The sequence below is a fragment of the Gorilla gorilla genome, chromosome 10, assembly GCF_029281585.2.
Source record: "Gorilla gorilla gorilla isolate KB3781 chromosome 10, NHGRI_mGorGor1-v2.1_pri, whole genome shotgun sequence".
Classification (NCBI taxonomy): Eukaryota; Metazoa; Chordata; class Mammalia; order Primates; family Hominidae; genus Gorilla; species Gorilla gorilla.
In genome coordinates this window covers 95,865,977-95,880,688 of record NC_073234.2, presented here as the reverse complement: position 1 = coordinate 95,880,688, position 14,712 = coordinate 95,865,977, and the positions used below count along the sequence as shown (strand labels likewise).

The 14,712-nt window shown below is 33.9% G+C and overlaps 1 protein-coding gene across 1 annotated transcript in view; it reads right to left on the bottom strand.

Annotated features, from left to right (window-relative positions):
• Nucleotides 1-14,712, bottom strand: part of PTPRQ (protein tyrosine phosphatase receptor type Q) — a 236,930-nt gene that overhangs the window by 141,855 nt on the left and 80,363 nt on the right. The window contains exons 19-20 of the mRNA XM_055358903.1: nt 2,748-2,908; nt 1,886-2,031 (exon numbers count right to left, since the gene is read on the bottom strand). Coding sequence (XP_055214878.1) covers nt 1,886-2,031; nt 2,748-2,908 — 307 coding nt within the window. The remainder of the gene's footprint in view (nt 1-1,885; nt 2,032-2,747; nt 2,909-14,712) is intronic.

The following is a 14,712-nucleotide window of genomic DNA, read 5'->3' as shown; positions in this document are numbered from 1 at the left end:
CCAAAATATAAATCACATAGAAGCCATAAGTAAATTGTACAGAGACAAAATGATTGCTAAAATTTAGAACTACTGGAACAATTGTGCAATGTTTTTTAAATGCATAAAAGAAGGAAAATCTCCAATTTGCATATCTTCTATGGGTATAATGACATATTGTTACAATTGTAAACAACATTTTGGTTAAAAAATAAATTGCCTCTCTAGGCCCCATTTCTCTTCCCTACAGAGAGCAAAACAAAAAGCAAAAACTGCGTGACATAGAGAGTAGAAAACTAGACCTTCCTTTCTCCTTCTGCTCTTAAGGCATTTGTTCAAAAATGTTGATTTACGATTACATCTGTAACTATATCTACATGTCTTTCATTACAGCTATAATTATATCTACATGTCTTTTATAAAGTAGTTTTCTCTTTGCATCAAGTTTTAAATAGACAGACTTATACAACCCTACTCTTATAGAACAGAATATAAACACTAAACCACCTTCTGGACTTTGTCTTTCTCCGTGCTAGGTTAGTCCTGAGATAGCTTGTAGTTCTGCTCTTGCCCTCTTCATTAGCCTACATTGCACTATAGCTGCACTAACGTCTTAATTACAGAGGCTGTTACTCAGTAGAGCTAACTAGTGACCAAACTTGGGCTGTCAGTCACAAATGGGATTAGGTAACTCAGAATTTGTAAGACTTATCTTTCTTCTTCTTTTACTTAAAAGGATAGAAAGAATTAAGAATCACCTAAGACACAAACATGTGGTCAATAATTTCTACCACTAAGGGATGTATTCTGTACATTGCAGCATTTCTTCTAAATTCGTGTTTTTCTTTTTTTTTTTTTCTTTTGAGATGGAGTCTCGCTCTGTCGCCCAGGCTGGAATGCAGTGGCGGGATCTCAGCTCACTGCAAGCTCCGCCTCCCGGGGTGACGCCATTCTCCTGCCTCAGCCTCTCCAGTAGCTGGGACTACAGGTGCCCGCCACCACGCCCAGCTAATTTTTTGTATTTTTAGTAGAGACGGGGTTTCACCGTGTTAGCCAGGATGATCTCGATCTCCCGACCTTGTGATCCGCCCGCCTTGGCCTCCCAAAGTGCTGGGATTACAGGCGTGAGCCACCACGCCCGGCCGTGTTTTTCTAATTATATTCCAGCTCTTTGCATCTTTGATTCAATCATAATCACTCCAGTTATCCTTTTTATATGTTAAAGTTCTGTGAAACATCTAATTTGAAGAAATAATTCTGTTGAAAATTGAAAATATTTTTTCAAAGTAAATGCATGTTAGCTATTTTCATAGCCATCATCATTCACATCCTAGAGAGTGCCCATCTACAAACTGTGCAAGCCTAGAACCTTATCTACGACAAATTAATTAAACACATTCCGAGTGGTCTTCATTTCATCTGACATTAAACATTAACTACTAATATCTATTATTATAATAACCCTTCCTGCTATCAAAAACTTTTTTAATTAAAGAAAAACAAACACATCCAAACACTAGAACTATTTATATCATATACAAACAAATGAAAAAAAATTTAGCTAATAAATAACTTTGAGGATAAATGATACCATCAGCACTTTAGAGAACACTTCTTGGAGGAAGTGTAATTGAGGGCCATCTTTGTAAACAGAATTTTCAGTAGGTGGCAGATTCACTATTTTTAATACATGTGAAGCTTATATAGAAGTGTGTGTCTGTAAAGAAAGATTAAATGTATCTGACATTTCTACACCGCATTTTTCTATGTCAATGGGAGTTTTATAAAATACATCTGTGCCTAATTATCAATGTAAGGTAAACAATTTATTTTACTGTGACAAGTCTGTATTATTAATAAAACTTAAGGATGTTAATAAAGAACTAGAAGAAAATTCAGTTCTTACCTGCATAAAAGTACCTGAAGTATTTCTGTAATAAACAGAGTAATATTGTATAATCCCATTAGGTTTTGAAGGAGGTGTCCAGAAAAGAATTATTGATGAAGAACTGAGGTTTACATAATAAACATCTTTCGGAGGATCGCTTGGTGCTATAAAACAAATAATTGAACAAATTACTGTATTTGTGTTTACAAGTAATGTCTGAAATGGCCTGAATTTTACCTACAGTTTATAAATTAAAGTGATAAAAAATGTTTTTCAAAAAAGCTTGAATTAGAAATGTCAGAAATGAAATCCATAAAACACATTGGGTCACCCCTCTAATACTTTATTATAGGCATATTCAAGCTGAAGACAGATAGATTTCTTACTCATAAAATACTATCTCCGTTCTAAAACCTGTCCACTGCTCTGGATATGAGAACAATATTATAACAGGTTTCCAATACAAAATACATATTTGAAATTCTAATATAACTTAGAATTTTTATATTGAGTAATAAAAGTCATAGACAAATGATTCATGCATTTTATGTTGTTTCATTTAATAAACACATAAAATTCTATTTGTCAAGTAACTTCTGTACTAAGTGCTTTTAAAAATATAAACTTATGTAATCTTCATAAGAACCCTGTGAAGTAGAATGATACTGTTTCCACATTACCAATGGGAAATTGAGGCACACAGAGATTAATTTTCCCAACATCACACAGCTAAAAAGTGATCAAAATGCAATTTTTCATCAAACTGATGATGAATATTAGGCTTCATCATACATTTTGATATTTGAATATTTTTCTGGGCAGGATATTTTTTTTTAAAGAAAAAGAACATTCTTTTAATTGGCATACATCCTTAACTCACCTCCCTCTGGTGTTTGAAAGCTAATGATATTGCTTCTTGTTTTCCCATCACCAAATCTGGTGCTAGCTGTTACATAAGCACTGTATTCAACATTACAATCCAAATCTGATAACTCCAATGATGTTTCAGTGACATTAATAGTTTTTAATGATGATCTATTCCTGAGATAAAAAGAATATTATCTGTATAATTGAATTTTAAAAGTTAACAATACTTTTTGAGCACACTAACATTAAAAGTAAACAACATTAATATATGGAAATTTATTCATCTAGATTAATAGAAAAAAGATGTTGGTTATCCTGAAATACTGAAAATAGTAAATTTCAGAATTCTTTAGTAAATTAACTTATTTTGCTTTTAATTATATTCAGTAATTAGATCAAATGTTAATATGATGTTCATAATTAGAGTTTGCTTGGACCAATTTTAGTGGATATTAAGGAATACTATGTACTAAAGTAATTACAGTATTCCCTTTCATACTGATGTTTTCATTGTCCAAACATTTGTTCATTTCAAATGCTGGCAAAATCTTATTTAAACTACAAATTTATAAAATAAATCTATCCTTCAAATATTGTACAAAAGTAACATTTACTTCAGGCCAACACAAATAAATAAATAACAAATATCTAAATAGTGATATGTAAAATAACAAGGCTGTGGGCTCTCCTATAGTTATTTAATAGAAATGAGATTGGAAACAATGTATGTATATCATACAGGAAAGAAGAAAATATAGCTCACACCTCTCACTCAATCAAAATCTTTAAAGTATTTACAATATCACTCCAGAAAAGAAAACAAATCAAATAAATATTGACTCAAAACTCTCCAAGTACATATCAAAATCTCAGGAAGGGAAAAAAGAGTCTAAAGAACAAAATATAACACTATTTTATTTAAGTCATGTTAGTTCAGTTTCCACAGTTTGAATTGGGTATAGATTAATATCTAAAACCAAAAAATGAACATGTGTATAGTGGTGCTGAAAAAATGTGCATTATTTTTTATTTATATTTTAGGAATAATAAAGTTAGTTATTAAAGAATTTAGATAAGGGAATATGATCAGTAACACTGAAAAAGTATATGTCTCATGTAATCTCATATTTTTCTTCTTTAGACACACAAAGCACTGAAGAAGTAAATGAATATTCCCTCTGAATAGAAAAAGCTCTTTCTTTACCATTGAAATATTTGTAGCCTTGAATCATTAGGAGGAATAATAAATTTTAAATGAATTAAGGGTTTCCACAGAGATACATTTCAGTCATGGTTTTACGGCCGCAGAAGCACCAAGTTATTCCAAATATAAGTTTTGTTTTCTGAAAAATAGTTGGAAAGCTTACCACAGTGACAAAAATATGGATTCGGAGTATGTGATTGGAGACAGGCAGGATTAGCCAGGCTATTCAGCAATTTGAAACAGTTTCATTTGACATCCTTTTTCAGGAGCAGTCGGGAGAGCTTTCTTTGACTCCATTGAGACCAGAGGAGAGGGGCTTTTAAAACTCTTGATACTGTGGCTATTAGTCGCCAGAAAAGATGCCTTTTCATAGAAACTACCTAATTCCATACTCTTATCATTGGTCACAGGTCATCAGGACACTACAGAAGAGCTAATCCAACATGGATCTCTAAAACTATGCAATTAAGACGAGTGTGGTGGCTCACACCTGTAATTCCGGAACTTTGGGAGACCAAGGCGGTTGGATCACTTGAGACCAGGAGTTTAAGGTCAGCCTGGGCAACATGGCAAAACCCTGTCTCCACTAAAAATAAAAAAATTAGCCCTGCGTGGTGGGCAGACCTGTGGTCCCAGCTTTCAGGAGGCTGAGGCACGAGAATTGCTTGAGCCCAGGAGGCGGAGGCTGAAGTGAGCCAATATCGGCAACTGCACTCCAGCCTGGGCAACAGAGCAAGACTGCGTCTCAAAAAAATAAATAAAATAAAATAAAATAAAATAAAATAAATAAAATAAAATAAAATAAAACTATGCTATTAGCTCAAGTAATCTAATTGCATTATATCAGTTTTAAAAATTATTTTCAAAAATGTATTTCAATGTTATCTGCTACCTTGCATCACTACCTTCTTGCCCTGATTTTCACAGCAAAATCTTGTACGTAAGTATCTACCAACTGTAAAAAGAAAACCTCAGATTATGTTCCATAGATAATGCAGAATCAAGGCAATTACCTGGAAATGGATATCAAAAATAAATTTTTTTCTCAAATAGATATTTTAGTAAAAAGAAGCTAGTTGTTATAAATTACGTTAATAAAAACATAATAGTTCACTTCAGTTTGCATATATATAGTTTCAACATCTAGCCTGATTTACTCCCAAGAGACAAAATTAAGCTAAAAAAATTTTTTTCAGATGTCTCATCTGTTTGGGGTTTATTTTTCTTTTGCAGTTTAGGATTGTGGCTGATATTTTAATAAATAAGTTAGAAAAATAGGGTAGCATGAATATTAATTAAAACAATTCAGAATATATCAAATATGTAAGAGATTATTTGCTATAAAACTGATAACTAAAAGAAAGAGAAAGGAGACAGAATTGAACTGTCACCAAGGCTCAAACTCCATTTTCCTAGTAGCTGTTACCGAATTGGAGATAACACATAAATCTCTGTGCTGAAGTGTGAGCTCTCTAATCTCAAAGGAGCAATCTTCTGAGCAATCCTGAAGCTCAAAGTGTTCACTCCCTTTGAGCGAACCCTGTGTAGGAAATTCATGTGTAGGAAATTCATTTTTGGCACTGCTATAATAAGTTGTTTACTCTTGCTTTCAGCTGGCTTAGTTTTAAAATCTGTTTTATTCTTATTAGCTTAAAAATATAATTATTATGTGTTCCATTATGTTTTATTTTCATTTATAAAAGCATATGTTCTATATCTTGATTTTTTTCTCTTATCATGTTGACACCAATGATCTATATCATAATGTTTTTGTAGTTGCATAATTTGGATATATCATAGTTATTTAGCCATTCTATGAATTAACTTTTAGGCTTTTTCTCTTTTTTATTTCTTTAGCTATTATTAACAATGATGCCGTAGTTATCCTTAAAGAAGCATCTTTTCATAATAGTACTTTTATTTCTACATATTAAATTGTGTGATTCCTTTTAAACTTCTTTAAATTTAAATATATATATTTTCTAGAGACAAGGTCTTGTTATGTTGCCTAGGCTGGACTTGAATCCTGGGCTCAAGGTAACCTGCCACCTCAGCCTTCCTTCAGAGTAGCTGGTACTACAGGCATGCAACCCTACACCAGGATACAAATTGTGTGTTTCTTGAGTCAGATGGTTTGAATGCTTTTTAAAATTTTAAGATTACTACTCCAAAATGATTACTGTACCAAATTTTAAGTTATAATAATTATAATTATTTAGAATCATACCACCAATGTGTGAGAGTACCCATTTTGACAAACTCATATAAATCTCTGGATATTATTAATATAGTTAGATTTTAGTAGATTTTAGTTAGATTTTAGTTAGCCATTCCTGGCTGTGAGTGAGACAGAATGTCTTTTTACATGTTTGTTCGTCATTTGTGATCCATTAAAACAAATAATCACAAAAATAAACTTATTTATGGTTTTTTATATTTTATTTTAGTCTTTTAAATGAAAAATGTTATTAGTCTGAGCTCTTTAGACACCATTCGTTAGACAGTGCAAGCAAAGTTAACTTTCACACCTTCTGAATTTAGAGATGATATGTACAAAATCAATATTCAACAAAATCCAACAGAATGTAATTAGCATCTACTTTGTGTCGGGCACTACTTTAGGCATAAATATGAGTAAGATACAGCCCCTATCCTCAAAATAGAGAGATAAAGCAGTAAATAATTCTAAAACAATTTGCTAATGACAATGTGACTTCCTTAAGGACAAGGACAATAATCTTTTCCTTTAGTAGCTAAAAGTAAAGAACAGAGAAAGCAATGAGCAAAGAAATTAGTTGTGACCAAAGTATAAAAAAAGAGAATAACGCATGGCCCCAAAGATCCAGGAAATTATTCACTAGAAAGCTAGTTTGTAAAGTTTGAAAGTAGGACAGGGAGTTGAGGGAGGTGGGAGAAGAAGAGAGGAGGCCTGCAGGATAAAGCAGGTCTAACTCTTACATATCCAAAGTCATAAACTGTGTACAAAGGGAGGGAATATAAATGTTACACAATAATTATTATCTAAAATATATTACTTCTCAACACTGGCCAAATCTCCCAACCCAGTGACTGTTTTCAAACTGAGATGAAACTTGAGGAAAGTCCTCAGTAAAATGATTTTACTTATTTAACTCTAAACCTATTTTTGAATAGGTTTCGAAGCTTTTTCCAATTTAGGAAATGAAAAAAAATTTAATTACTTTGAAATTATTCTGTAAAAATACAAGATGTAGTTGTTCTGTCTTTACTCATGGGTAACGCCAAAAAAAGTCTTCAATTGGGATAAATAGTCTCTAAGATGAAGTTATTTCCTAATTAATTTACAATTTTTTTTTCAAAAGACATACCACATTTTGACATCTAGGGCATAAAAGAAATTCTAGATCAAAAGAGCAATTAATTTGCTTTACCAATTTCTTTGTTTCTCTCTTACAACACCAAGTCCATGCTAGGCCTATGAAGGAATCCTGAATACCCAAACCACAGTAAATAAATTTCTCTGTTTCCATAAGTATGAATGTGTATGGTTCTCTAGACAAGGTTTGAGACCCTTTGAAAAGTCATAGTCTTAGTTTTAATCTTTATCATTTGATATTTTGTTCCATGTGCATAATCTACCCTGATGATACGTCCATCCCTGTTCATTTTTGTGAATTTATTTTCAAAACTTTAATCAGTTATTATCTAAATGTTCTTGATTAATCCTTTCACTCACTAAATAGAACTCCCCAAAATGAAGAATGTGAACACTCACTTACTTGACTCTTTATTAGATTATTGTTTTCCTCATATGAACCAGTGATGTTCATTAATTTTCCCATTATATAAGGAAACTACTCTTCTATGTTGTACTTTAGCATAATTACTCTACACAACTTGCTAGCATCAGTAGGCTAGTGATTATGTATTAAATAATCCCAAACTAGCAAGGCATAAACAGTTGCACGTTCCTAAAGCTGTTCTAGCATCTCAGAGACAGTCTGAGTCAAAGCAGGGTATTCATTTGTTGTTATTGTTCCTATTGTCATCATTTGGTTGACTGGCTAACTTGGTTTGGTTTGGTTTGGCTTTGTTTTGCTTGTTTGCTTTTGGTAGGAAAGATACATTTAAAAGATTAAAGGACAAAGCCACTGAAGAGAATGAGTTTGAAGCTGAGGAAGCATACACTAATAATCCATAGATAGCTTTAGAGCAGACACAAGGAATTAGGATCCAGAAGGCAGGAGGAAGGATTGCACTTGAACTGAAAGAGAGAGATTTCATCCTCTGAGAATGGATGTAAATGAGTTGATGGATTCTGGAAGCAGGAATTTGAAATAGTCAAATTTCTGAGATAGTCACCTCAACTTTAAGTTTAGAATGGAAGCTGGGTTTGTCTGCTTTGAATGAGATGAGTGAGATTTAGCAAAGGGCTTGAAAATAGAGATGATTTGGGAAAATTTCTGAGGACAACAGGAGAGGAAACTGATCAAAAACATAAAAATGACTTCCCAGGGGTGCTCAAAGATTAGTGAGATTAGAAAAAACAAGACTTTTAAATGTACAATACTTCTTTCTTCCATTATTTCAACAAGTATTTATTGAGGGCCTAAAATATAAGTTATTATACTCTGTGATGGAAATATGAAGGTGACAAAGACATAACCTCTGGCTTCAATGGGTTTATAGCCACATATTATCATCCCATTAGGGCTCCAAAATTTGAGTAAAATACTTCAGAAAATGGGCTATTGGAGGAATACACAATTATTAACTACCCGTTTCTCTCCTTTAAAGCTTATAAACTATTCAGATATTTTTATTTTCTTTTACAAAGTGTATAAGTTATATCTTACTAGAAGTTTAAGATTTCATCCATTTGAAATTTATTGTCATAAGGTTATTTTAAAAGTCCATTTATTTATTTATTTATTTATGAGACAGAGTCTCACTCTGTGACCCAGGCTGGAGTGCAGTGGTATGATCACAACTCACTGCAGCGTCGATGGCCCCAACCCCAGGTTCAGGTGATCCTCCCATCTCAGTCTCCTGAATAGCTGGGACTACAAGCATATGTTACCATACCTGGTTATTTTTTCTAGAGATGGGGTCTCACCATGGTGCCCAGGCTGATCGCAAACTCCTGGGTTCAAGCCATCTGCCCACCTTGGCCTCCCAAAGTGCTGGGATTACAGATATTTCTTAATTTTTAGATATCTGTAGTTATGGTGCCCACACTGGTCTCAGACTCCTGGGATCAAGCCATCTGCCCACCTTGGCCTCCCAAAGTGCTGAGATTAAAGATATCTCTTAATTTTTGAGTTATCTGTAGTTATGTCTCCTTTTTCATTCCTAACATTAAATTAAATGTGCTTTTTCTCCTTTTTCTGGATCATCTCCCCATTTCTTTTTTAACTCTGTATTTTAAATTACTTATTAGTTTTGTTTTTCTCTTTTGTAAATTTTTAATTTAGTTTCTATAAGTACGGAATTTATGGATTATATATGATTATTAATGACAATATGGGAATAATTATTCATGTTTCTTCCCTGTCTGCTTGAGAACTTATCAATTTTGTACAAAGGGAGAGCAAAGCATAATATTTAATACTTTAAAGCATCATGAATTAAATGTTAGAACACAATTTTTATTTGGAAAAGAGTCAATTTTTGTGAACAATAATAGTATAGTATAATAATGAATTAAATAACTTTGGTGTAAATTAAATTGTGTTCAGATGAATACAAGGTTAACAATTACTTGACAGGGTTTACATAGTATAAATATTTTTCAAAACATTTTTCTACTGGAAATTTTCAAAAGTTACAGGTTCTATAAATACAATCATAAAATTAATTTTATAAATGAAAGTGTCTTTTAACAGATTTAGTCAAGAAATAAGAAAGATGGCCTTTTTACTGAAAGTTTGCCATGTGTTGTAGAAACAAAAATGATTTTTAAAAAAAGCTAAGGTGATGCAAAGTGCTTAATGTATAGCAAGCTTTAAAATATAATCAGTGGTGGAATGTCTTTTAGTAGAGGCTTTTTATTTATAAGCATAAAGCTCTAAAGGTTGGAAAAAATTACTTAAATTTTTTTTTTCAGTAAATCAGTGCCCTTCCACTTTACTAAAGATATTTTCTTTCATTTTTTCTTCAATAGTTTCAAATATCTGATCACCACATTAATTTCTCATCATAAGGCTTTAAAAAAACAAAAGCTCATTGATTTTCATTTCTTAGAGAAAGTCCTGGTTAGGACTCTTAAATGTAACCAAATAGTATCAATGTTAGCCCCTGCTTTAAAAAATTTTTAAACACATTGTACTTGCCTTACTACAAATTTATAATATTGTTACTCCTGGCTCTCCCCAAAGAACATAATTTCAAACTGTCTGTTCTTCAGTTCCTCTAAAAAGCTGTGGAAAATGTTGCTTATGGAAGACTTGGAGGATGGGCAAACGTTTAAATTTACTATTCTGGCCTTTGATCAAGCAGAAGCTACAGAAAGCCATATGCATTATACATTTGATCTTAATTGTCTGTGAAATCACCTTCACCTTACTATATATATTTTTGGGGGAAATTCTTATCACTTTCCAATTCTATACCCACATAATTCTATTCACCATACAAAAACCACACTAATAGTCTTTGGACTGATATGTCCAACTGACTCTTCTGAAAGTTTCTGGAATTCCAATGTACAGAACTAGTTCTCCAACTTAGTTTCCTCCAACCAAAGCTTTAGCTCCCAAATCTAGCCTCTCTGCAATCTTCCTTTCTGTAAACACCTGCTTCTCTGAGATGGCCAATTCTGGGTTCCAATTCATACCCTGTCTCCATAGATTTTGATTTTTATGTGAAGATCCATATACCAGAGAAAGCACAGATAGGATGGGGCATAGAACTGTGGAAATCCAGAGCATTAGAGAGGTTAAATTAAAATTGATTGACCACAAACATGCTGAAATATGTCCATGTGGTTTCTCCTCTAGATTTTTGATGCTATCTTTTAAAAATTGTTTAGAATACTTACTATATTTCAGGCACTGAGCTAGTGACTTGTGATAAAGTACAGTCACTACACTAGACCTCACCAACTTGCAGGAAGATCCTTATTAAACAAGAAAATACAAATGTTATGAGAATTATAGAAAGGGAACTGAGCTTTTCAGTAGGTCAAGTATGTATTATAATAATAATCAGTAGTATACTCCCATTGTTTTTTATAGTATCCACATTATTTAGGAAGGGAGAACTAAGGCAATTCAGTAATAAATTGACTTCTTATAAGTAGAACCACATACACATACACAGAGTAAGAAACCCGAGAGTGACAGAGACAGAGAGAGACAGAGAGAGAGAGAGAGAGAGAGAGAAAGAGAGAGAGGGAGAGAATATGACTGTTAGTATTACACAGAATTTTAAAATTTTATTTAAACCATGTACCCAAAGATGTATGATCACACTCCTGGAGAAAACATTCCACAGGCTTTCCGCTGCACTCGCAAGAAAATTCAAACTTCTTATTCTGGCTTCAAGACTCAATGTATATGGCCTAACCACCTCTCCAGCTTTATCTACTCCCACTTTTATCCTGTGCCATTATACACAAGACACAAAGGCCATCTCATTGTTGACCACATCAAGCTTCTTGCTGTTAACCACACCTGATAACATTATCAGGACATTTCAGCTATATGTATCAATATATTCCCATTTTTGCTTAAGCCAATTTAGGATGAGTCCAGTACTTGAAACAAAAAGAATCTTGACTATTAGTAATCTTGACCTGTTCCCTTATTTCAATAGTTCCGCATATGCCTTGATTCTGAGGATTTCCATCTTCATCGCTTCTCCCTGACCAAGCTCTACTCTGTGTATTCAAACTGTACTAACCAGTAATCCAACTGGTTTGACTCATGAAATAGTGTAATTATCATTCTGTCATAATAGATACAGTCCATCAATGAACACAGACCAATATTAAGCCAATAATTTTTTGGTAGAAATATCCCACATGAGTTGATGTAATAAGCTTACTTAAACTCCCTAAATATTTTTCACACATGCTGTTACCAAATTCAGACTTCTATAATCCTATAAATGCGCTGTTTTATTTTTAGAACAAAGGCCAATTATGACACATATCCCTATTGGTGTAGTAAAAGCATAATTTGAGAGTAACACAGATCTGGGTGTGAATTCTGATTCTGTCATCCTTAGCTCTGTAACCTTACCTGTGTCCTTAATCTCATCAAGAACATTTCCACAACTATAAAATGGGGATAATATTCTTTTCTTTGTGGTATTTTTTAAAAAAGAAAAAAATATGTAAGAAACATTTGTCTCAGAATGGTAACTAGTACACAGTAAACTAAAAATACAATCCTAAGCCTGTCAACCAACTGAATCTTAAAAACAATGGAGTTTCTGGCCATGACAGGATGGGAGGTCAGACACACCTCAGTATATCCCCCACTGCTTACTGTTAGACACAACAGCTGACCTAAATTAATGCTAAAATTGTGCAATATTCTGTTTTTACACTGCTGATAAAGACATACCTGAGACTGGTAATTCATAAAGAAAAAGAAGTTTAATGGACTCACAGTTCCATGTGGCTTAGGAGGCCTCAAAATCATGGCAGCAGGCAAAAGGCATGTCTTAATGGCGACAGGCAAGAAAGGATGAAAGCCAAGCGAAAGGGGAAACCCCTTATAAAACCATCAGGTCTCATCAGTGTGCTGTATTCAGGAAACCCATCTCACATGCAGAGACACACATAGGCTCAAAATAAAGGGATGGAGGAAGATCTACCAAGCAAATGGAAAACAAGAAAAGGCAGGGGTTGCAATCCTAGTCTCTGATAAAACAGACTTTAAACCAACAAAGATCAAAGAGACAAAGAAGGCCATTACATAATGGTAAAGGAATCAATTCAACAAGAAGAGCTAACTATCCTAAAAACATACGCACCCAGTACAGGAGCACCCAGATTCATAAAGCAAGTCCTTCGAGACCTAGAAAGAGACTTAGACTCCCACACAATAATAATGGGAGACTTTAACACCCCCTGTCAACATTAGACAGATCAATGAGACAGAAAGTTAACAAGGATATCCAGGAATGGAACTCAGCTCTGCACCAAGCAGACCTAATAGACATCTACAGAACTCTCCACCCCAAATCAACAGAATATGCATTCTTTTCAGCACCACACCACACCTATTCCAAAATTGACTTCATAGTTGGAAGTAAAGCACTCCTCAGCAAATGTAAAAGAACATAAATTATAACAAACTATCTCTCAGATCACAGTGCAATCAAACTAGAACTCAGGATTAAGAAACTCTCTCAAAACTGCTCAACTACATGGAAACTGAACACCCTGCTCCTGAATGACTACTGGGTACATAACGAAATGAAGGCAGAAATAAAGATGTTCTTTGAAACCAATGAGAACAAAGACACAACATAACAGAATATCTGGGACACATTCAAAGCAGTGTGTAGAGGGAAATTTATAGCACTAAATGCCCAAAAGAGAAAGCAGGAAAGATCTAAAATTGACACCCTAACATCACAATTAAAAGAACTAGAGAAGCAAGAGCAAACACATTCAAAAGCTAGCAGAAGGCAAGAAATAACTAAGATCAGAGCAGAACTGGAGGAAATAGAAACACAAAAAACCCTTCAAAAAAAATCAATGAATCCAGGAGCTGGTTTTTTGAAAAGATCAACAAAATTGATACACCACTAGCAAGACTAATAAAGAAGGAAAGAGAGAAGAATCAAATAGACGCAATAAAAAATGCTAAAGGGGATATCACCACCGATCCCACAGAAATACAAACTACCATGAGAGAACACTATAAACACCTCTATGCAAATAAACCAGAAAATCTAGAAGAAATGGATAAATTCCTGGACACATACACCCTCCCAAGACTAAACCAGGAAGAAGTTGAATCTCTGAATAGACCAATAACAGGCTCTGAAATTGAGGCAATAATTAATAGCTTACCAACCAAAAAAAGTCCAGGACCAGAAAAATTCACAGCCGAATTCTACCAGAGGTACAAGGAGGAGCTGGTACCATTCCTTCTGAAACTATTCCAATTGATAGAAAAAGAGAGAATCCTCCCTAACTCATTTTATGATGCCAGCATCATCCTGATACCAAAGCCTGGCAGAGACACAACAAAAAAAGAGAATTTTACATGAATATCCCTGATGAATATCGATGCAAAAATCCTCAATAAAATACTGGCAAACTGAATCCAGCAGCACATCAAAAAGCTTATCCACCATGATCAAGTGGGCTTCATCCTTGGGATGCAAGGCTGGCTCAACATACGCAAATCAATAAACATAATCCAGCATATAAACAGAACCAAAGACAAAAACCACATGATTATCTCAATAGATGCAGAAAAGGCCTTTGACAAAATTCAACAGCCCTTCACGTTAAAAACTCTCAATAAATTAGGTATTGATGGGATGTATCTCAAAATAATAAGAGCTATCTTTGACAAACCCATAGCCAATATCATACCGAATGGGCAAAAACTGGAAGCATTCCCTTTGAAAACTGGCACAAGACAGGGATGCCCTCTCTCACCACTCCTATTCAACATAGTGTTGGAAGTTCTGGCCAGGGCAATTAGCCAGGAGAAGGAAATAAAGGGTATTCAATTAGGAAAAGAGGAAGTCAAATTGTCCCTGTTTGCAGATGACATGATTGTATATCTAGAAAACCCCATCATCTCAGCCCAAAATCTCCTTAAGC